The sequence below is a fragment of the Crocodylus siamensis genome, chromosome 2, assembly GCF_052110815.1.
Source record: "Crocodylus siamensis isolate JL-2025a chromosome 2, ASM5211081v1, whole genome shotgun sequence".
Lineage (NCBI taxonomy): Eukaryota > Metazoa > Chordata > Crocodylia > Crocodylidae > Crocodylus > Crocodylus siamensis.
The window spans coordinates 190630409-190653380 of record NC_143396.1 but is presented as its reverse complement, the minus strand read 5'-3'; the positions used below and the strand labels follow the sequence as shown (position 1 = coordinate 190653380).

Below are 22972 nucleotides of genomic sequence, written 5' to 3'. Positions count from 1 at the left end.
TTGAAAACCTGCCTTTTCGAAAAGTTTTTAAAATCAAAGTAGCACTAAGAAGGCCAGGAACTTGTTGTTTTTTTCAAGGAAACTTGAAATTCTGTGCTGCTTCTTTAAGGGCTAATTAGGAGTAACAGTCTCATCTACCAGTCCCTTCGCCAAATCTGAGAGAGAACTGGAATCCTCTGACAATGGAATGGAAAACTATAAGAGTGACTGGGGAGCGTGCTTGGAGACATATACACAGCCCCCTAAGGAAAAGGGTCACCACTTCATTATCATCTGCAATACTGCTGGATCCCAGCCAACTAAAAGAGCTCTATTAAAAAAACCCAAGTTTTTTAACGTAGTAGTTTTCAGGACAAAAATTAAAACATTATGTACATTTGTTAATCCTGTGACTTACTCTTGTACAAAGGGAGAAATACAGCCTATCTTCACAGACCTGGAGCTAGAATAGTTCAGAGCTAAATAATTGTTCTCGTTCTAGCTGTTATGGAGACAATGACTGTAGAAGACTTTTGTGACAAAAAAATATTGGGCATAAAGGGGACAAAGAAAGTAAATACATGGGCAATCCAAATGCATGGTATAGTATAACATACCTGCATTTTTTTATCTTGTTCATTTTCACCTATCATTCCTGTGCCACTAACACTTTCACTTCCATCAATAGACACCTAAAAGGATATAAAAACCAAAAATATTTAGTGGTTGTTTTTACTCAGTACATAAAACAAAGGACTGAAATGCTGAGGAATGGTGGGCTCATTCATTCCACACTTTCATTCATTTCACAGTTTTTCTTTTTGCTCTTGGAACTCAGTTCTTATACTACATGTTAGTTCCCAAGAAATGTAAAATTCCACAAATATAACCTATGTTATAACAGCATTAAATAATAAGCAGAATTCTGAGCTTCCCAAGTCATACTGATGAGCAGGGATCTTGGTTTTCCCTGATTAAAAAAATAATAATAAAAAAAATCGCAAATTCTCTGAGATAACCCCCCCCAAATGCATGATTAAAATTAAAGCCCCCCACACCCCTGCTGGTGCCCCTTCAATTGATTCATTCTAGAATACATCCTATTTCAATGTTGTTTTTTTTAAGTGTATCTTTTCCTCTTATCCAGCTTAATAGCAGGATCATTTTTAATACCACTGATCCCTCTACTCTTAATAAGCATCTTAATGAAGAAGCTGCCATCTCAGATGCTTCATCTTTTTGCCAGGCTGAGGAATACATTATCTAACTAATTCACATCTTACTTCTTAATTTAAAATGGGATTTCTATAAAGTGATGCTACTTAAAGACACTACAGACATACAAAATGTACTCTAATGTACCTTGGCTGCATATTGCTCCAGTGCACTGATGGTATCTGGGTCAATGGCAGCATCTCCTGTATGAAGACCTGCCACTGTGCCGTCAGCTTGAATAGCTAAGATGGTATCTGATTGTGGCATTTGAACTGTATGGTGAATGTAAGCAGTGGTTCCATCTTCCAGCTGGACTGCCTGTAATGCACTCTGGTCATAACTGTCTGGGAAATAATTATTACAAGACAGAGAATGAATACCAGTGCCTGCAATTGACCAACATAAAAATATAACCTGAGAAATAATCACAATCTATTAAAAGGTCACTGACAAGTACAAGTAGAACAGAGGGCTCTCTACACATGCAGGTAAAGGTGTGATTGGATCTTATGCATGATTCACACAATCACACCTCCTGCCATGCTACACATGCACGTCAGGAAATGAGATAGTGGCGGGGCACCCAACGCACCCCTGGGGCTGGGACACACAGTGGCCATGATTTTACAGCCTCAGAGGAGCACTGCAGCAGCTGCGATCTCACAGCTGTGGGGGTTTCGTGCACCACAGGAGCTTGGAAATCCCGGCACCTGCATCTCTCAGCCCAGGGGCTCCATTCACCTCTGGGGCTGGGAGATCACAGCCATGTTCTGTGGTTACTGGAACCCATCTGGGTCCTGGCACTGGGAGGCAGGCTGTAGGAACCCAGCATCTGCACCTCCACCTCAGTTCCTAGACTCCCAGTCCCAGCTGGGCATGGTGCATTCCTATAGCTGGGAGCCCCATCAGCTGATGAAGCTCACAGCTACAGGAGAGACCTCTGCTACATGTGCAAATTAAAGCTTGGTAACAACCAGCTATGAAGTTAATACACATTTTTGAGGTTTAACTTCATAGCTGGTTGGAGCTTTTTATGGTGTGGTAGCTACTTTGCACATGTGGCTGGTTCCAAAGTAATTGCTGTGAAATTTCTGGACCCGTGGGGAGCCATGTGGGCTGAACAGCATGGCCCTGCATGCTGCAATCGGTATGTAGGGTGGGTTAAGACCGCAGGTCCTGACCCTGATGCATGGGGGTAGCCTGAATCCCAGGGTCCTGATCCTGGCCAGTGGGGGCCAGGGGAAGGTGGTGTAGGGTCCTGGGGCCCAATCTGTGCATGTGAAAGCCAGTCAAAGGGGTGCAATCTAGCCCATGGATCAGCCCTGTGTCCCTCAGTGGCCCTTAGCACCAAAAGATCAAGCAACACTGCCTTATAATATTGACATCAGTAACACAGGTTGAATTTGTTGCAAGCTACAGCCTAGCAAAATATTTTTTATTTCTGTCCACTTATCAAAGTGGCAAGGAAGATTTACAAAAGTGACAAAGCCTAATCTTCACTTGCAAAGAGGGCCAAATCCACAAATACACTTAGAAATTTCTATGCGCTAGGGCTAATATGTATTTGTTCATCTATCTTGTTTACTTGTTAATACCATCAGTTACAAGTTTTTTATATACCGTATTTTTCGGACCATAAGACGCACCTGACCATAAGACGCACCCAGTTTTTATGGCAGGAGAGACTATGTGTGCCGGTGGCCGGCCATTTTTATTGCCGGCTCCCGGCCACCGGCAAGGGCGCCGGCTTCTGGTGTAAACAAGCGGCGGATGTCCCGCTCGGGCTCCGCCGCCTCCGCGGGCAAGCTCCGCCCCGTCTCCCCGGGACACGGCATAAACAAGCGGCGGGTGTCCCGCTCGGGCTCCGCCGCCTCCGCGGGCAAGCTCCGCCCTGTCTCCCCGGGACACGGCATAAACAAGCGGCGGGTGTCCCGCTCGGGCTCCACCGCCTCCGCGGGCAAGCTCCGCCCCGTCTCCCCGGGACACACACCTTCGGACCATAAGACGCACCCTCGTTTTCCCCCCACTTTTGGGGGGAAAAAAGTGCGTCTTATGGTCTGAAAAATACAGGTATATGATTCCTGTAACCTTAAGGACCCAAGCATCCTTTCAATGTCTAATACAATGTTTTATAATTACTCTGAATACAGGAATATAATACATTCATTACTACGCACGTGCCAGGGTATGCAGAAGCTGAAGTACTCTGTGAGTACATAATAAGCAATCACGCTAATTCATTTCAATACATGAAAATAACACAGACTAGCAGAGTCTGAAAACTTTAGCTAACATATGCTAGTCCAAGGAATAAGCCTTCTAACTAAGGTTGAAAATACCTGTGTTGTCACTCCCCTCAAAGTCATAAAAAGGAATCAAAGAATACTGTGTATTACATAATGTAGTCAAGCTGGCAAACAAACAAGTTTTTAATTAATTTTATTTAAAAATGTCACTTAATATATTACCTGGTTGAATAACAGAAGATATATTTATTGAATACTATGAAATTAATTTTACATTATTTAGTCCAGTAATACAATAATCAAATTTCAAAATTCCATATTTAATCATCTCTTACATTCACATACAAGTGAACCTTATTAAATACACTGGCTGTCATTAAACTGCTGCCAGAAGCAGTATGTGTTCAGCAATGAAAACCAACTATGAAGTTGATTAAATGTAGCCAGCACCAAGCATGACTATAAAACACATGACCCTTATTGGGAAAACATAATAATGATAGCCTACCACAAGGATAAGTTAGCGTAGGCCATCTGAATAAGACATATGGTAGTGCCCATTGCACTCAGTCCTCCCCATCACCGCTACACTGAATGCATTTAGACTTCTTCACTCCTACAGCTGAGTTGTGCCTTTCTCTCCTATTTCCAACGATTCCTATTTCTTCAGCCATAAATGCCGGGCAATCACCACTACACAGGGCCCCACACAGTTAATCCACAATCCCTCTGTCAGCCCCTCAGTCTGTCACATGTGATGACTGTGGTCCTGCCCTCCCTAAGATGGAACCAGACTAAGTTGCCCTGAGCCTCATCTGCATAAAATTTTGGAGGATCCCAGAACCCACAACAAGAACACCTAGTTCTACTCATGAGTGGGGGTTCTAATCAGCACATGGATCCTTTGTAGGAGGTATCTGGAGTACACACACATACTGAACAGTGCTGAACAGCGGGGTCACCACAGCCTGAAATCATGTTGACTCTGCTGAGGCCCAGCCCAATGAGCTATATACAAATCACAAGCCTTTTGGCTTTGGACTATCATGCAGTTTGTACTATATACTAGTAGGTGCCAAAGTACCGCTTAAAAGTGTGTGTATGGAATCTAAAACTTGCAGCAATTTCAAAAAAAGGCAACATGCATCAATTCTGGATGAACAGGAGTCTATGGGTACTATATGCAAACTGCTAGTATGTTTAATTTCAAGGCCATTGTTTTCAAATTTGTTCCTCACTTCCATGTGCTCAGGGAGAGAAGGGTCTGACAGTATGGAGATTCGGGAGGCACTTTAGGGGGAAGAGGGGGGGAAGAGGCTGGTAGGAAGCAGAGGGCAAGGGGCTACCCAACCCCCTCAGATTTATTTTCCCTGCTGTAGCAGTGGGAAGGGTGACAAATTCAAGGCAAACTTCCAATATTTAGATTATATACCTAGAAAATTATAACAAATTTATAAATTCTCTCTATATAACATGTAATTATTGGGGAGTCATCCTATAATCAGGTTCATCTTATATTTGAGTAAATATGGTACATTAACCATATAATATTCAACCAACTTAATGAGCTCATTTCTGTTGTACTTTATTTCCTTTCCTGGTTTGATTGCATTTTTTCCCCAAAACAGTTTATAGTATATCTTATCCTGAATTGTCTTTGAGATCAGCTTACTTTTTTTTCACTTCCTATCACTTTCTCTCTCCCTCTCTCTTTTCCTTTCATTTCATTTTATACCTATGCCCTTATATTTTCTGTCTCTTTTTTTTTCTCCTCTCAAGTCCTCCATCATTGCTATACTTCTGTTTTCAATTTCTCACATCCACCTCACTCCTCCCTTCTCTTATTCAATAATCATTCCTATCAACACAGAAGTTGTGGCAATTTTACTCCAAACTATAAACGGAATGTTCATTCCTATCAGCCATAAACCTTTAGGTAGGTGTTCCAGCTTCAAGAAGCAAAATCCAGACAATACTATATATTGTGAAAAAAGTCATCCATCCCTAACCAAACTGCTAACAGAGGACTAGCATTCCTACCAGTTCCTCTCTTTGGCCCCTATTTGCAGGTTCCATATTTGCTAGTACAATGTTGATACTTTACAGTTCTTCTATCCCAATCATTTCTGGCTGACAAACGGGGGAAGGAGCATTCTTCCTTCTGTTCTCCCTTCATTCTCCTAAATATTGCAATGTGTGAGTGAAAGGAGTACTGCACAGCTCTAGCTTTCGGGTAGCCACTGCATTTTCCTTCCTAATAAACTGCTCCAGAACTGTCACTGTTGTTTACTACAGCTTTGTAAAACTGCAGCAAAATACAATTTAACAGATTCAGGATTCCCTGCAGAAAAAAGAAAGTGAAACTCCTCTGATCAGTTTTCACTCTGATGTGTCTTGGGAAAGTAACTATCCTCCTGTTGCATTACTTCACTATGAATTTCAGTGATTTTGAAAACCAACAACATTTCAGTCTAGTTTGTCCAAGCCTTTCTTCACAGCTACATATTCTAATCCAGTCATTCTCAACCAGTGGACTCCAGCACCCTGGGATGCCTTGAGATTTTCAAGGGCTCCATATAATATTAGCACTGTTAGGTGTACAAACATAATTCACAGGTTAAACCCAGAGGTATCAAATAGAAATCCATAGTCTCAACAACATTCTGACCAGTTGTGGTCTTTCAGAGTTCTTTGCATCAGAATTATTGCTTTATTATTTTTCTGTAGTTAAAAAATTAGTAAAAACTGAGATGGCATTTTCCAAGGCCTCAAGCCTAAAAATGTTCAAAACCACTGGTTTAATCTGTGCCCTTGTACTTGATTGGGAAAGTGGGCTGCAAAGAGGAAGGTGATTTTTTAAATGTGACAATGAATAAGAGGGAAGATCCTAGGATATTCAATACCTTTATTAAAGTAAATCAGTAAAAGTATAATCATTTACTTTTTCTTTCTTTCAAACAATGTGCCTGCAAAAGAAATTTCTAAAGGGAGGGTCCTGTAATGGTAGAATATGGGATTACTTCTGAGGCTCTTCTAAGATTATCTACTTTACATTCTCTGTCTCTATTTTTTTAGCTTTGCTGATCCTTACAAAATACTGGTTTAAAAGTTAAATATTCACTTATACGCTTGTCAAGCATAAGAATATTTCTTAACTAGTGTAGTTAATTACTCCAAAAGTCAACATTCACACTTGAAATAAATAAATTTGCTTACTTGACTTCTTACACAGAGAATTCTTCTAAAAAAGTAGCATATATTCTAAATACTCTGTGGCTGAGAACTCAATCTCTAGACCAGCTATTCTCAAACTCTTTTAGACTCCAGGCCCTTCCATAATTTTTCTAAATTTAGCGGCACTCCATTTCAAACACTCATCACACTCCTTTTTTTTTTTATTATAAAAAAATAATAAAGCAATTCTGTTGCAAAGAACACAGAAAGACCACAAAAGGTCAGAAATGTTTTTGAGCCTATGGATTCTTATTTGAAATCTCAGAGGTTATCATGTGAATCATGTTTACACACTAAGACTGCTGACATTGTGTGGCATCCCCAGGTACCATTTAAAGGATCTCAGAACACCCCAGGGTGTTGCAGCACCCTGGTTGAGAATGATTGCTTTAGACACTCTAATTTGAATGATATCTGCTTTCTCTAGCTGCCTCTCTCATTTTTGCATTACATTCAATCTTTACTGAAATTCATGTTGGGGTTTAAATTCTCCATAATCAGCATCTCTCTGCATTGAAAAGCTAAAATAGCTCTAGAAACCCACAGCAATTTTTTCTCAGTTGGGAACCACTATGTTCCAAATAAGGAACTGAACCACCCTCAGGTCAGCAGTTCCATTTGCTAATACTTAAAATCTAGCTAGGATTTAATGTAGCAAGTCATCCACAATGTTGTAAATATGCTCAGAATCTAATCATACTGACCAGCATAGTATTCTTGAAGGAAATTATAACATATTTTTAATAAAATGAATCATACTTTGAAAAAGGACTTACCTTTTGAAGTATGATGAATAAATGCTGTTGTTCCATCTTCCAGCTGAACTGCCTGCCCATCCTCCAAACGAAGGCTGTCTCCTGTTCAAAGGGAAAAAGGTATAATTTTAGAAATAAGTTTTCTTTAAATCTTTACAAACAGATTAACACTACATTCAAATCATTGTTATATCAGCCAAATGAATATTTTAAAATATATTTCTAGCTTTCATGCACTTACTGCTTTTGGGCATAGATACATGTTGAACATAGGCAGCAGAGCCATCTTCTAGTTGAATCACCTGACCGTCCATTAATTTACCATCTGGAATACATCAAGAGTCAATATAAATTATCCCACATGACATATCACAATTTTAAATGAGGTGAGGGAAATGTTTCATAGAATAAAAATTTGGTATTGACAAATACTAAGTACATATTAATGTATGTAAATTGCATGACATTCTGGGATAAAAAATGCTGAAGGTGGAAAATCTTTATTGTTATTACAAATATGCTTCTACGGGCCCTTAATCTGTACATTGGTAGTATTTAGTGTTGAAATCTACAGAAAGGCTATTTTTTTTGCTTTACTCCTTAAGGAATTGTTTTACTAATTAATTCCCTCCTTCCTATTAACTGTAGTAGTATATAGTTATTTTTTGGTAGCACTTCAATTGGAATTAGAGCCCCATTGTGCTGGGGGCTCCAGGAAAAGGAATAATCCTTGTCTTTTAAGAGTTTATAATCTAAACTCAGATACAGGTTACTAAAACAGAGAAACAATATGGAAGCCAATAAATAAAGCAAAGAGTTTTACTCACGTACTTACCTTTAGAATTGTGTTGTATATAAGCAGTGGAACCATCAGCAAGTGTAACTGCCTGCAAACTTACACCCTCCATGTTTTCTAAGTTGTCACCATCTATTGGGAAAAAAAAGTTATTTTATAGTATTGTCAAACTCAGACACTTTAAACATGGTAAGGCTCACTAAAAAGATAGCATGATTTAAAATATAATTACAGTGCAGTTTAGATTAATCAAACAAATTATCTAAACAAATGTAATTATTTCAATACATTTTAGATGTACAATATGCTAAATTACCCCCATATATACAATGATATATGTGTTTTTTAAATGCCAGATTTCACAGTCAGAATGAAGTGGAGATATGTTAACCTGAATAGTTACCTTGTACAGCTACTGCTTCTGTCAAACAGAGAGTTACATGCTGAGCCTCCATTCCTCCTCCGGAAAATTCAGTCATTCCCTGAGAATCTCGATTTATCTGGGCTAATAACATTGTCTACCTAGAAAAAAATGAGGAGTTTACAAAAAATAAGAACTGAATGCTGAACAATAAATAGTAACATCAAGAAATAAAAAAATACATGTTTATTCCTTGCCCAATAAGATGGCAAACAAATCCTGAAATTTTTTTTAAAAATCCTCTCAAAAATTTTACTTAGTGTATTATGGATATTTAGGTTTACCTGCCCCAAAGATATGATGCAGTGATTGATCAATGTCTCAAAGAGCTTAGAAGATGAAAAGTTATATCAGATGGCCAAGTATTGCTAGCTAACCTACTTATTTTTGTGAGTTTTATCACATAGAAATCCCTGAATTTTAGGCGTCTAACTATTAAAACAAATTATAGAAATTATTCATCTAATAAGTAATGGTACAGTTCACATTGTACTATAATTTCTGTTCAAAATTAAGAATGAAGTTGTAAACTGTAACTAGAAGCAAATCATGAAAATCATGCAAGTCTTAGCGAAGTTCTATAGGACTATATGTGCAAGCAACTGCTTACCAGTGGCTTAATCAAGTCTGCTCTCATGCATTCTAATTAGAATATGAACAAGCATGTCTACAGGCACCCTAGGAAATACCACAACTAAGCTTACCTGTGCAACCTTAATCTAGCCACCAGGGGCATGTCTGTTATGATATGGTCTTAAATTACACTTTTTTTTGCGCAGAATCCTGACTCCATCAACTCTGTGGCAGAACTCTGTACAGTTCTCCTGGTACCATTTGCCTGTTTTAATTGTTAGATATTCCTTTCTTTTCTTGCTGTCTCCTGCCTCACCCACCACATACCTACCAGCTAGGGCTGTGCAAGGCTTTGGACAGAGCTTTGGGTCAGGAGAAGATATGGACGCTTCAGCATCCGAAGCAGCATGTCTGGATCGAAAGGCTGGCTTCATTAGCTTTCCGAAGCAGTTTGGAGCTTCCAAAGTGCTTCGGAAAAGCTTCAGAGCTGCTTCGGAAATCCAGCCATAGGGTATAATGGGGAAACAATGAAATATCTATAACTTTGTTGTTTTTTGTCTGATTTCGATGAAATTTGCAGGAACTGTAGTCTCTGCTGAGAGCATGAAGTCCACCAAGTTTCAAGAAGATCAGTGTAAGGATTCCGGGAGGGAATTGTACCCCGAATTTATGAATCAAAAACTCATGTCATGTGTATGTATTACATCACAGAGAGGTAAAAACTGCAAGGGTGGTGGCCTTGACTGAGGCCATGAAGCCTGCCAAGTTTCAAGAAGATCAGTGCAGGGGGTTGGGGGGAACTGCACCCCAAATTCTTGAAAGCAAAACTCATGTCACGTCTATCTGTTACACCACAGGGGGATGAAAACTGCAGGCTAATTAGCCCCTGGTGAGACCACAAAACCTGTCAAGTTTCAAGATGGGTGCAGGGGTTTGGAGGGAACTGCACCTCAAACTGTGGACTAGTAAAACTCATGCCATGGGTGACACTGTATGTGTTAAGACACAGCGGAATGAAAGCTGCAGGGACGGTGGCCCCTGCTGCAGCCACAACGCCTGCCAGCTGTCAAGGAGATCGTTGCAGTGGTTCTGGCTTCTGGGGCCCTGCACCTCTGGCTGCTGACAGACAAAACTCATAACATGGGTGCTTGTGCAACTGTGTCTATCTTGGGGCCCCGGAGACACTACTGCAGGCCTAGCTGCTAAGCTACTGTGTTACCAGTTACCAACTAATCATGATTCACTCAGCCACCAGCTCAATACACAGTAGGTAGCTAATGTAACCAGTTAATTACCATCAATTAACACCTACAAAAGCAGAGACTAAGGCAGGGGCAGGCAATTCTTTTGAGCACAGGGCAGCTTACCCAGTTTTGGCAGGCTGTCGAGGGCTGCATGGGTAGCCCTGCCCCTTGACACGTGCCCCACCCCTTGACAGGTGCTCCGCCCCCTGGTCACCATCTTGGGACCAACACTGTCTTGAGACCAATGTCCCAGGGCCAGCACCGATGGGGCCCAAAGCGGGGCGCAGGCTGGCAGGGGCTTGTGGAGATGGACTGGGCTGCACCAGCAGGGAGTGGGGAGCTGGCCCAGCCCCATAGAGCCCCGCCAGCTGGTACCCTGCATTCCTGCCACCCTGCTCTGGGCCTCACTGGCACTGGCCCCAGGACACCAGTGCAGGCCCTGTGCTCCCGCTGGCTCCCCACCCGCTCACATCCAGTGCCCCCCAGCCCTGCGGTACAGGTGGGGGGCAGCACACAGCCCCGACTCCCTGCTCGCCAGCAGGGAAGAGGCTGGTGCTGAGTGTGGGGAAAAGTAGCCCCTCGTCGCAGGCACTCGCAGCCCACATGGGGCTGTCCAGAGCAGGCACAGGAAGCCCCAGGTGGGCTGCAAGTCGCTGCAGCACAGGACACTGGGGCACTGGCCATGGGGCAGGCGAGGGGCCACTTTTCCCCATGCTTAGCACCACCTTGTAACCTGGCCCCACTGCCAGCCATGGAGTGGGTAAGGGGCCACTTTTCTCCGCACAGGGAAGGAGCCAGGGAATAGCTGAGCGCAGGGGAGAAGTGGACCCTCCCTTGCCCCACACTCAGTGCCCCGCGCTGCAGGCACTTGCAGCCCACATGGGACTGTCCAGAGTGGGTACAGGCAGCCCCACACAGGCTGCAAACAGCTGCAGCACAAAGCACTGGGCATGGGGTCGGAGAAGCGGCTTCCCCCCCATGCTCCTTCCTTGCCTGGGGTCCCCCCACCCACTTACCTGAGCTTCCCGTGCTGGGTCAGCTATGTGCTCCCAGCCCAGAAACCCCAGCTGGGGCTTTTGGCTAGGGGGTGGGGCCAGGCAGGCCCAGCTGTTGCTGGAGCCCGCTGGGCTTCCCCTGGGTCCTACTGCCCTTGGTTCCTGTCATTTTTGACAGGAACCAAAGGCAGAGAAATATTAATTTTCCAAATTTTTTTTAGGGGCCCTGCAGGCCGGACAGAATGACCTCCCAAGCCGGATTTGGCCCACGGGCTGTATTTTGCCCACCCCTGGACTAAGGAGAGGAAATAATCAATACAGACAATCAACTGCCCCAAGACAGAGACAGTAAGTTGCACAAGCACCCATGTCACGAGTTTTGCTTGTCAGCAGCTTGTGGTGCAGTTCCCACAAAACCTCTGCACCAATCTTCTTGAAACTTGGCAGGTTTCGTGGCCTCACCATGGGCTACCACCCAGTTTTGACTCCCGTGTTGTAACACATAGGCGTGAAATGAGTTTTGCTTTCAAGAATTTGGGATACAGTTCCCACAAAACCCCTGCACCAATCTTCTTGAAACCTGGCAGGCTTTGTGGCCTCACTAGGGGCCGCCACCCCAGTTTTCACCCCCCTGTGTTGTAATACATACATGTGACATGAGATTTGCTTTCAGCAATTTGGAGTACAGTTCCCCACAAGCCCACGCACCAATCATCTCGAAATTTGGCAGACATCTTGCTCTCAGCAGGGGCTACCACCCCTGCAAGGTTCATCCAAATCAGACAAAAAACGACAAAGTTATAGATATTTCATTGATTCCCCATTATACCCTATGGCCGGATCTCCAAGGCGGCTCTTAAGCTTCAAAGCCGCTTCAGCCGGATCGAAGCAGAAACCCAGTCCAGAACTCTGGATCAGATCCCTGGCATTCGAAGCAGCCAGATCCAAAGATGGATTGGATTGCTGCCAACTCACAAAGGCCTACTACCAGCCTCTGGAGTACATGAAGCAGTGGACTGACTGGGCAGTTCCCCAGCAACTACATAGTGCCGATTCACTCCCAGAACACCATCCACTTTGTGGACTGAATAAGACAGTGGTCCAGTGGAAAAAACCCACGTGGGATCATATTAATAAGGACATGTCATAATGCTCTTGAAAACCTGTATTAAAATTGCACAGGTAACCTTAATTTGGTCATTTCCTAACTCTTTTGGAGATTGACTTTACAAACTCAATAATTAAATGTAGTAGGTGCACTTTCTTAGATTGTAAAAAAAGTAAAGAAAACATAAATTACATTGTGTGCCATTGCATTCATAAGCATATAAGTTGTTTAATTCCACGATGCAGACCTCTACACTTGAGCTGAGAAAGTAACCGATTCCCATAGTAGACTGTCATTCTCTGATTGGACCAGCACAAGAGATAAAACAGCATGCCAGAGGGGTTTCTACAGATATCAGCTACTGCAAGGAAACGGGCAGACTCAGGACTCTAGTTCCATTCCAGGCTTTGAATGGACATGGGCTTTTATATACAGATGTGTGCTGTTTTCCTCAATCCTTTCTCCTTCTCCATTCTTCTCCCCAGTCTGTTCCTACACCAGTCATACATTCATCCACCCCTAGCTTTCTGTCCCAGGCTCCTTACCCTACTCGCTATTTTGCCTGGCCAGTCCCCTTTCTAGACTTGCTACCAGATTAACAATGTGTCCTCCTCCCCTATCCAAGTCTCAGTCCCTGTGTCAAAACAGTTCCTGCTCCCCACTGCCAACCCAGCTCCTTGCCCAACCTGTCCCAGTTTCTCCTGTCCTAGATCCTTTTGTTCCCCACATGGCTCCAAGTTTCAGTCTCCTGAAGGAAGAGGAGGCCTGGCTCCTCTGAATCTCTTGGCTCAGACAACTCTACTTTTCTGCCCACCATCTTGATTACTTGTCCAGTGTGTGGCTTCTCCCCTCTGCAGGTTTCTAGTGCCAGTCTCCTTGTCCAAACAGGTGCAATCTTCTCCTCTCATCTCAAATTCTTGTCCAATTTTAGGGTCCTTCACGTCACCAGCAAACTGGCTTCTAAACTATCCTATCCCAGCTCCCACTAACTTTCCATCAGTTTCTTTCTACCCCTCCAAATCCAGTCTCAGGAGACTCTTTGTTCGAATCAATGGTTTCTTCCCACCTGTCTTTTGTCTTCTCTACATTTGAATCGCACAGCTTTGTGCTGGCAAGGCCAGAGAGCGAGTGAGTGACAGACAGACCTAGACTGACTTTGTTGACCTTTATTATAAAAAGTTTAACAATGAACCAATTAAAAGCATGGAACCCCACATAGAGCTATGCATAAAACAACAAAAGGACAATTCATTGAAATTACCACAAAGAAAAATCTTGCACCTCTCCTCTTCCCACGTACCTATGATCACACTTTAAGAACCAGCTGGCCTCTTTCACAGTATAAAAAGCCCCCACAACGGCCCAGTGGGATACAAACTGGTCCAAATTTTGCTTTAGGTCAAAATGCCTAAACTCAAAAGTCATACACATCCAAAGGAGGAGCTGAAAGAGTCAAAGTACATTGTCAGAGTTGGATGTGGTGATCCAGTTCTAACAGCTCTTCAGTGTTGCCATTTTAGCCTAACCCAGGAGCAAGTTGACCAGGCAGATTACACCTTCCTCAACCATCCAGTACGGGATTGAAAAGATGCATGTCATCTCACTGAAGTTTAAGACCAGCATGCCTAAGAGGGCACCAAGGGAGGTGAAGAGCAAGAATGAGCATTCTGCTTGTTTCCAGCACCCCTCCATACACCAGCCAAGAGCAGCCACTGCAGAGAAAGCATGCAATGGAAGAACTGAGCATGGTCCTGCTCAAGACTACATGGGAAAAGCAGATGTGAAGTCTGATCAGTCACAGTAGGTGCAAGAATCCCATAGAAGATGGCAGCTTCAGAGTTTAATTGTTAAAACTAACAAATCTGTACTGAGCCTGCAAACACTACAATATTGTATTTTCTTGACTCTAATATGAGGTTCCCCCTCACTCAGTAAACATGGGGGAAGCCTCTTGTCTTGTATTTGAGTACAAGGCAGGGGGAAGGTGTGTGTGGCAGGTAGCAGCTGAGATGGTAACTGCAAGTGCAACCATAACCCCAACCCACATCCCAACTTGGGGTTGGGGTCAGAGTCAGAGCCACAGCTGCTGCTCGCCACCTCTGCAACCATCGCTTCCCCACCCAACAACCTTTGCCCGGCCACCGTCTCCCTGCCATTGCTGCTTACCCTTCAACTCTGGCAGTCCTCTGGCCTTACTTCAGCCCAGGGCATGGAGTATGTGGTTGCTCCAGCCCCAGCCTGGCCTGGTAGTAATGGTGAATGTGGCAGCAGCTCCAGCATGAGATCTGGATCAGGGAACCAGCCACAGCTCCCAATGCCACAACAGCTGTTGCATGGCCGGGCTGAAGCTGGAGCAACTACATGCTCTGTACCCTGAGTTGGAGTGGGACTGGAGCCCTGTCAGAGGGTTAGCAGCTGAGAGCAGGGCTCACCAGAGGTTGCAGTGGAGGCTAGGCAACAAGGGCAGCTGGCAGCAGTGGTACAAGGGTCAGATCACTTTACTCCCCCATTGCCTGACCCCTTACCACCTCCCCACCATCCCAAGCTGGCTCTTCCCCTGCTACAGCGTAGTTTTTTTTTTTGGGGGTGGTGGGGGGTGGTGACTAATTTAAGACAAATCTCCAATAATTAGATTCTACGCATGGAGAACTAACAAATGTATACATTTGCCATGTATAGAATCTAATTATTGGAGGGTCATCTTAAATTTAGAGTTGCCTTGGATTCAGGTAAATATAATATTTCAAAATCTTACAATTTGGCTAAATCTAAAATTACTTTCACTAGGGTAACAAAAGGCACAAGTGTGACAAATGTACAGTCCCTACTCCAAAGCATTCAATGCTTCAAAGCAGAAGTGCCTTCAAAAAAGTTTCAAGATACTGACATCTCCACTGATATTCAGCCTGAGGCAGACAACTGGCATGGACATTTCTACTTAAAATTTGGCAAAGTTATAAACAACTGAAAACAGGATCTGAGACTGGGGGGCAAAAACAGTTGATGCTTCTCTTAGCAAAGTCTATACAGAAAGCATAATTCCAGAGTAATTTAAAATATGCTACTGCTGCTTAATAAGTTTATCTTCCATTAATGTTCAGGTAACGCACATTTTATTTTTTTAAAATCTAAGATTTTTATGTATGTTTGGAGGGTTCAGACTACTGAATCCTTGAAGACTTACAGTTCTTATGAACATTTCAATGAGAATGCCTAAGGAAAAGTTCAGAGATAGTTAAACTAGAGATGTGGGTTTTCCAGAAAAATTTTAATTGGAAAATTAGTAAACAAAACTAAAAAAGTACCCCTATGTTAACTGTATGTCCCAATAGCTACAAGTATTTGAACTTGAAATTGGAATATTTGATTAGGAAAATAAATGCATATAGCACACTTAATGTGGTTTCAATGTTATATTCAAACAAATTCAGAGCTTTATACAGAAAGAAATTATTTTTATTGGAATACTTGTAAAAATGTAAAGACAATACACAGTAGCATGTACTTCCCTCACATTGCTTGTTTAACTCTAAGGAAAAAAACCGAAGGCACTGAAAACGGTTGACACACTAATTTTAGCACTCCCAAAGAATTGTGCATGATATGCCATGCTTTGGTTTTGATTTGACCTGCACAGTCAATTAGGTGAATTCATAATAATCCAAGCCAAAAATCAAGTTATGAGAGTGTATTTACCCTCCTGTTTACAAATCAGTAATATGTATATGTACTCTCTCACACACTTCCTAGGGATAATCACCTGAAAAATCTTAATTACAACTCTGAAACTGCCAAGCTTGCATAATATTGTATTGGCATCCATTAATTGTTACTAATTAATTTTATGAAACAATGAATTTTCAGAAATGGAAAATTTCCCATGGAAAAATAAAGCACTGGAAACTTTTCCACCTTACATCTCTAAGTTAAATAAAATGCTTATTAACAGAGAGAAGGATAGAGGCGACCCTCGCCATTCGCGGGGGATGCAAGAATGGCGAAATCTGCAAATAAGGCACTGTGTTCATGAATGCAGTGCTCCTGGCGGCTCAGGTGGAGAGGCATGGCTCTGGCGGCGATGGACGGAGCACAGCAGCAGCAAGTGTGGAGCTCCGGAGGAGCTCCTCCTGTAAGTCTATAAAGTGTATTTAAAATGCGGATTTGGCATTCGTGAATATCTGAAACCATGAATAGCGAGGGTTTCCTGTATTTTCTCCTTCTATGGCTATTCAAGCAAGTAGCAGAATCTGCTGGGTGCTGTTTCTGTAGTACACTGGTTCTCAAGTTTTTTAGACTCAAGGGACTCAAAACACCTCTTAAAAATCGTAAGCTCTGAGTTTTCATTTATTTTTGGCCTATAAAAATATAATGAAGCAATTTTTCTGTTGCAAAAAACTCAGAAGCTGACAACAGGTCAAAATGTGTTCAACCTTATGAATTCCTATTTAAAATCTCTAGGTTTATCTTGTGAATCATATTTGTACCCCTAACAGTTTTAACACTGTGCAGCACCCTGGAAAGGATGTCAAGGCATCAACTGGTTGCAGCACCAACTGAGAAATATAACTGTAATTTGGCATTTGATAACTGAAATGATCACTGGGAAACAGAAGAAAGAAAATTAAGCTTGATGACCAGTTCCTCTTAGAAGAGAGATAAGGAGGTCACAAAGGAGAAGGTAACAGGAATTGGAATAAAGTTTGTAATAATGGTAGCATCTGAGAAAGCAAAGTGTGATGATGGTAATAAAAGAGAAAGGAAAAGAAAACTAGCATAGCTTGGGAGAAACCAAAGGTTATGTCTAGAAAGTAAAGACTAAGAAAAATCCACCTGAAAAAGGTAAGTTATTTTCATTTCACGTGCAGAGGATATATGAAGGGTTTGAAATGATACCCAGTTTGACTTACTTTTAAGCAAACATTAATTTTATTTGTAACGCACACATCTGATGATGTACAATAATTATTTTTAGAAAAGTTAGAAAAACACAACTAAAACGGGTCTATAAAAAATGCAAAGCAACACATAGTCCAGTAACATATGGAACTTAAATAAATTATACAGGTTTTTACTAAGGAGGCTAATGAAACTGTCTCCCTTAGCACAGCTGTGGATAACACATAAAAAGTAACTACAGGTATTTTACCACTTAAAGTGTAACCCTTGTTAACAGACATAATTGTAAATATTAATGTACATGTTTTACAAAATGAGTCCCAAAAAGTAACATTTATTGTCTACATTAACTTCCTCAACTAACAGTTAACATACTAACTGGCAATCTCTATGTATTACAGCTGTCTAGGCCATAGCATAAAATGTTGAATGACAACTGTTAGAAGGTATTAATGACACCTCTTAATTTAGATTAGAAGCTTCCTGAACACACGATATGAATTGCCTACCTGTATGTAATTCTGTGAAAATATTACAATTGCAAACTTAAAAATTAAGAAATTCACAGCTACAGGTCTGGCTGTCTGTGAAATTGTAATCCTTCTCCCATGTGTACATCTATCTATCTAGACACACACACAAACAAAATTTGCTAGATATGCACGCCCCAGAACAAATGAGCTACATAAAGCCCCTTAGCTCAAATAATAAATCCGTTGCTGAATTTCTTTTTAAAATTAAGAAGAAAGAACAAAAGAAAATAATAAACAGATATAGAATATTTTTATTTAACTAATTCTCTTCAAGAGCCATATTTAAACTGTTTGGAAGTTGCACATAGCTTGTAAATTGCAATATGGCCACCCTACTATATATTATGATAGCCTTATTCAACATTGCTTTGGAAATCTGTGGCAGAGCCAGGAATAAAAATTAATCTCTTATGGATCCCAAATGAATGCTTTAAACAGAAAAGGAAATGCTCTCTCTCCTTACAGTCCTTGCCTCTTTCAGTGCATTGAATGAAGCATAAGTGCTGTAGAACAAACAGAACATGGTCAATATAGACAAATTAGGGTTGCACAGCCATCCTTATTACTGGCATTTCCTAATGCCTGAGCACACAACTCTGTAATGTTACGTGCGTCACAATGCAATTTGTTTACATTTTTTTTTGTTTTATGAAGCAAACTGGAAAATAATTTCCATTATGTGAAATCATACTGCCTGACCCACTGCATAGATTACTGGTAGGACTGGAATATACAACACAGACTTCCCATGTGTTAAATGCTAGACTGGTAGTAATTTTTAGCAATTATCCTCCATAGGAACCAGGTACTAAAGGAAAATTAAACTTACTTCGTAGTTTGTACAAGCATTTATGGCAGGACTCTGGCATTAATCATACCAGAAATTGCAACTTGCCACATGTTCAGCCAATTTATATGTCATAAAATGACAAACCTGCCACAGAGATGTTTCACATATAGCGTAGAATATTTTTGTAGCCAGTTTATATGGTGCCTTAAACTGAATATGTGACATGTGTCCCAGATCCAGAGCTTTTCAGTAGATGCCAACAATCAGCCGACTCACAGCACTGGCCCTGGACAACCCTGATGCATTATGCTATTCGGTTCGAGTTCATCCATTTCATCCTGGCATGGCTGGATGCGCAATTCGTGGGATGCTGCATAACATCCCCCAGACCTCAATGACGCCATTATTTAATGTCCGCCAGGATCCAGAAGTACTTTGCATCATTTGTGATGTAAACAAGCTGAAGTGCTGTACAGAAACCAAAATGAAATCTGGACTCTGATCCCTGTAGTAGTGAGCAAACTGAGTTGTGCTAAGGCTTTTAGCCAGAGTTCAGGCCATCCCAGAACTAGGACATAAAATTAAACAGAGTACCTTTGGTGCACTGGGAGATGCGAGTGCTGTGACTGGTGTGCTGGGTGAGCAAGGCACAACAGTTTCCTTATAAGGAATGTGCCTGGCACAGTGCCAGAAGGTTGGTCCACCATAAGAAATACTTGGCCCAGTTGCAGGGGATTGGACAATTTGGTATGAAAAAGTTATAAAAAGTAGTTAACACAAAGTATGTGATGAACCTGGAAAAAAAAGACACAGCTGTTGAATCTCTGCTGGACTACTACTACTGGATATTGGTGGCGTAAGACGGTGAGGATGCAGTCAATTCCACTGGCAAAGGGGCACTTGGCACCTTCCAAGACCCCCCCCAGAGGGAGAATGGACAGTGACAGCCAAGAAGATGATGAGGCAACCGGACCTGGAGACAATGACGAGGACAGCAGTGGCAACAGCGGCAGCAGATCCTCCAGTGAGACCAACAGCAACAGTGAATGAACTGAGACTTTAAACCCTGTAACTGCGGCCAGAAGTAAGGGACAGTGTTTTGAGTTAGGAAGACTTGCAGATGGGTGCGCGGGAGGACACTTCTGCGGGTTCATGTATTGTAATAACTGCATAGGTTTTGTGTTGTTTTCTGGTGTAAGGTATGTGACGAAAAGTTGATAGAAGATTATATAGATATAAATAATGTGTGTGTCTGTGTGTATATATATATTTTTTTACAAAAAAAATCTCTGCTAGACAATTTGTGGGCTAAGAGCAAGTGTGGGAAGTATCTGAAGTCCTGGCCTTGAGAGTCTGGGATGGAGGATGCTTGCCTGTAGTAGGTATCTGGGGGCATCCGAATCCCAAGACCTCTGGGCTTAGACCTGCATGTAGGATGCCTACCAATGAATTCGGGAGCATCTGAAGTCCCAGGGTGAAAGCCTGGGATGGAGGATGCTCGTCAGTTGTAGTGTCATACATGGTGTTTAGAACAATTGAATCATAGAATCAATGAGTCAGATGGGACCTACACAGATCATCTAGTCCGACACCCTGCCATGGGCAGGAAGGAGCACTGGGGGTGGCAGGGGTCATAAGACCCCAGCCAGGCACCTATTCAGTCTCCTCTTGAAGATTTCCAGGGAAGGTGAGAGCACCACCTCTCTGGGAAGCCTATTCCAGGCTCTGGTCGCCCTTACAGTGAAGTATTTCTTCTTAATATCTAACCTAAACCTATCCTCCCTCAGCTTGTGGCCATTGTTCTTGGTGACTCCAAGGGGGGTCCTGGTGAACAGACTTTCCCCGAGTCCCTGTTGGTGGCCCCTGCTAAGGTTGTAGGCAGCCACAGGATCCTCCCTCATTCTCCTCTTGCGGAGACTGAAGAGATTCAGGTCCCTCAGCCTCTCCTCATAGGGCTCGCCACGGAGGTCCTCAACCATATGAGTGGCCCTCCTCTGGACCCTCTCCAGGTTCTCCATGTCCCTCTTGAAGTGCGGTGCCCAGAACTGGACACAGTACTCCAGCTGCGGCCTGACCAGCGCCACATAGAGGGGGGAGCAAGACCTCTCTGGACCTGTTAGTGATGCCCCTGTTGATGCAGGACAGGGTGCGGTTGGTTCTGCCTATTGCTTCGTCACATTGGTGACTCATATTCATCCTGGAGTCAATCCTCTCTGCCTCTGTGCTGCTGAGAGGGTCAGCCCCTAACCTATAACCATAATGCTGGTTCCCTCTCCCCAGGGGCAGCACCCTGCACTTGTCCTTGTTGAACCGCATCCTGTTCAGATCCGCCCACTTCTCAAACCTATCCAGGTCTGCCTGGATGCAGTCCCTGCCTGCCTGTGTATTCACTTTACCCCACAGCTTGGTGTCACCAGCAAACTTGAACAGGGTGCACTCCACACCCTCGTCCAGGTCACTAATGAAGATATTGAACAGCACCAGCCCAGGGACTGAGCCCTGGGGGACTCCACTGCCCATACCTTCCCAGGTCGACATCGACCCGTTCACCACCACCCTCTGGGTGCACCCCTAGAGCCGGTTTGCCACCCATGTGACTGTGCATTCATCAATGCCACAGTCCCTCAGCTTGCCCACCAGAATTGGGTGGTGCACTGTCGAAGGCCTTCTGGAAGTCCAAGAAGATGACATCGGCTTCCTCCTTCACAGCTAAGCTCTTTGTTACCTGGTCATAGAAAGAGACCAGGTTAATCAGGCAGGATTGGCCTGGCACGAACCCATGTTGGTTACCCCTCAACCTCACTTCCCCTGCAGGGCTCTCACAAATGTGGCCCTTGATAATTTTTTCAAAGACAAAGTTCTGCCTGCTCGATTGATAAAGTTTCTGGAATAACTGAGTTCTGCTCAATCGATACGATTTGGAACCACTTTGGCTGATCTGACCTGGAACATAAAATATATTAATTAAAAAGAAAAACCTCTCTGCTGGACAACAGAGAAGACAGAAACATCAGACATCCAGCAAAAGACCCGAGGCATGGTACCCCTGAAGGTCACCACTGAAATATCTAAGGAGACACTTGCCAAGGTCATATTATGTGGAGGAAATCTGTAATATTGCCATACCAAAGCAGACAATTTGCTGGGTCAATCCTTTAGGGCTCTGGCGAAAAGAAATCCTATTGGTAACAATTCCCAGTCTCTGATAGAGATACAAGTCTCATTCACTTGTTCACCTTGGTTTTCAGAATGAAAACATCCCATATATATGCATCTGGAAATGACATTTGTAACTGTTTGGCCATAGTTCTTTCCAAAGCCAGAAATAAACCCTAAAATTATTAATTCCCAATATTCCTCTGCTGTCCAATGAGTAGTACAATGCAGCTCCTCTCAAGGATAATTTATTGCTGCTAGCTTTAAGATTCTCCTATAAACAATATAGGATTAAAAAACTACATTTTAAATCAAAATATACATTCAAAAACAAATTCACTGTCATATCCAGGTGCAACTTCACTAATTACAATACAAATGCATCTGTGAGTAATAATGCTCACTAATAGCTTCAGACAACGTCTTACAATTAAGTCATTTTTATCCCAAACACAAGTTTCGGCAGGGGTACCAGTAGATATAGTCTTCCTGGACTTTCGGAAGGCCTTTGACACTGTCTCTTACCCCATTCTCAGTAAGAAACTGGGAGATTGGGGTGTCAACACCCACAAAGTCAAATGGGTCACCAACTGGCTGGAGGGCCGCACCCAGAGAGTGGTGGTGGATTGGTCATTTTTGACTTGGAGGGATGTGGGCAGTGGGGTTCCGCAGGGCTCGGTCTTTGGGCCCGCACTGGTCAACATCTTCATCAGTGACTTGGATGAGGGGGTAAACAGCACCCTGCTCAAATTTGCTGATGACACTAAGATGTGGGGGGATGTGAGCACACTAGAAGGGAGGAATAGGCTGCAATCGGACGTAGACAGGTTACAGGGGTGGGCGGACGAGAATAGGATGGGATTCAACACTGACAAGTGCAAACTGATGCACCTGGGGAGGAACAACCGGCACTGTACCTACAGGCTGGGGAACTCCCTTCTCGTCAGTACAGAGGCAGAAAAGGATCTTGGAGTCATCAATGATGCCAAGATGAACATGGGCCGGCAGTGTGGGGATGCAGACAGGAAGGC

At 42.9% G+C, this 22972-nt stretch overlaps 1 protein-coding gene across 1 annotated transcript in view; it reads right to left on the bottom strand.

The window, feature by feature from the left end:
- ZNF143 (zinc finger protein 143) overlaps positions 1–22972 on the bottom strand; it is a 61844-nt gene that overhangs the window by 26573 nt on the left and 12299 nt on the right. Inside the window, exons 2-7 of the mRNA XM_090032677.1 lie at positions 8629–8747; positions 8265–8357; positions 7671–7754; positions 7451–7531; positions 1342–1538; positions 597–671 (exon numbers count right to left, since the gene is read on the bottom strand). Of these exons, the coding sequence (XP_089888803.1) occupies positions 597–671; positions 1342–1538; positions 7451–7531; positions 7671–7754; positions 8265–8357; positions 8629–8740 (642 nt within the window). The 5' untranslated portion in view covers positions 8741–8747. The remainder of the gene's footprint in view (positions 1–596; positions 672–1341; positions 1539–7450; positions 7532–7670; positions 7755–8264; positions 8358–8628; positions 8748–22972) is intronic.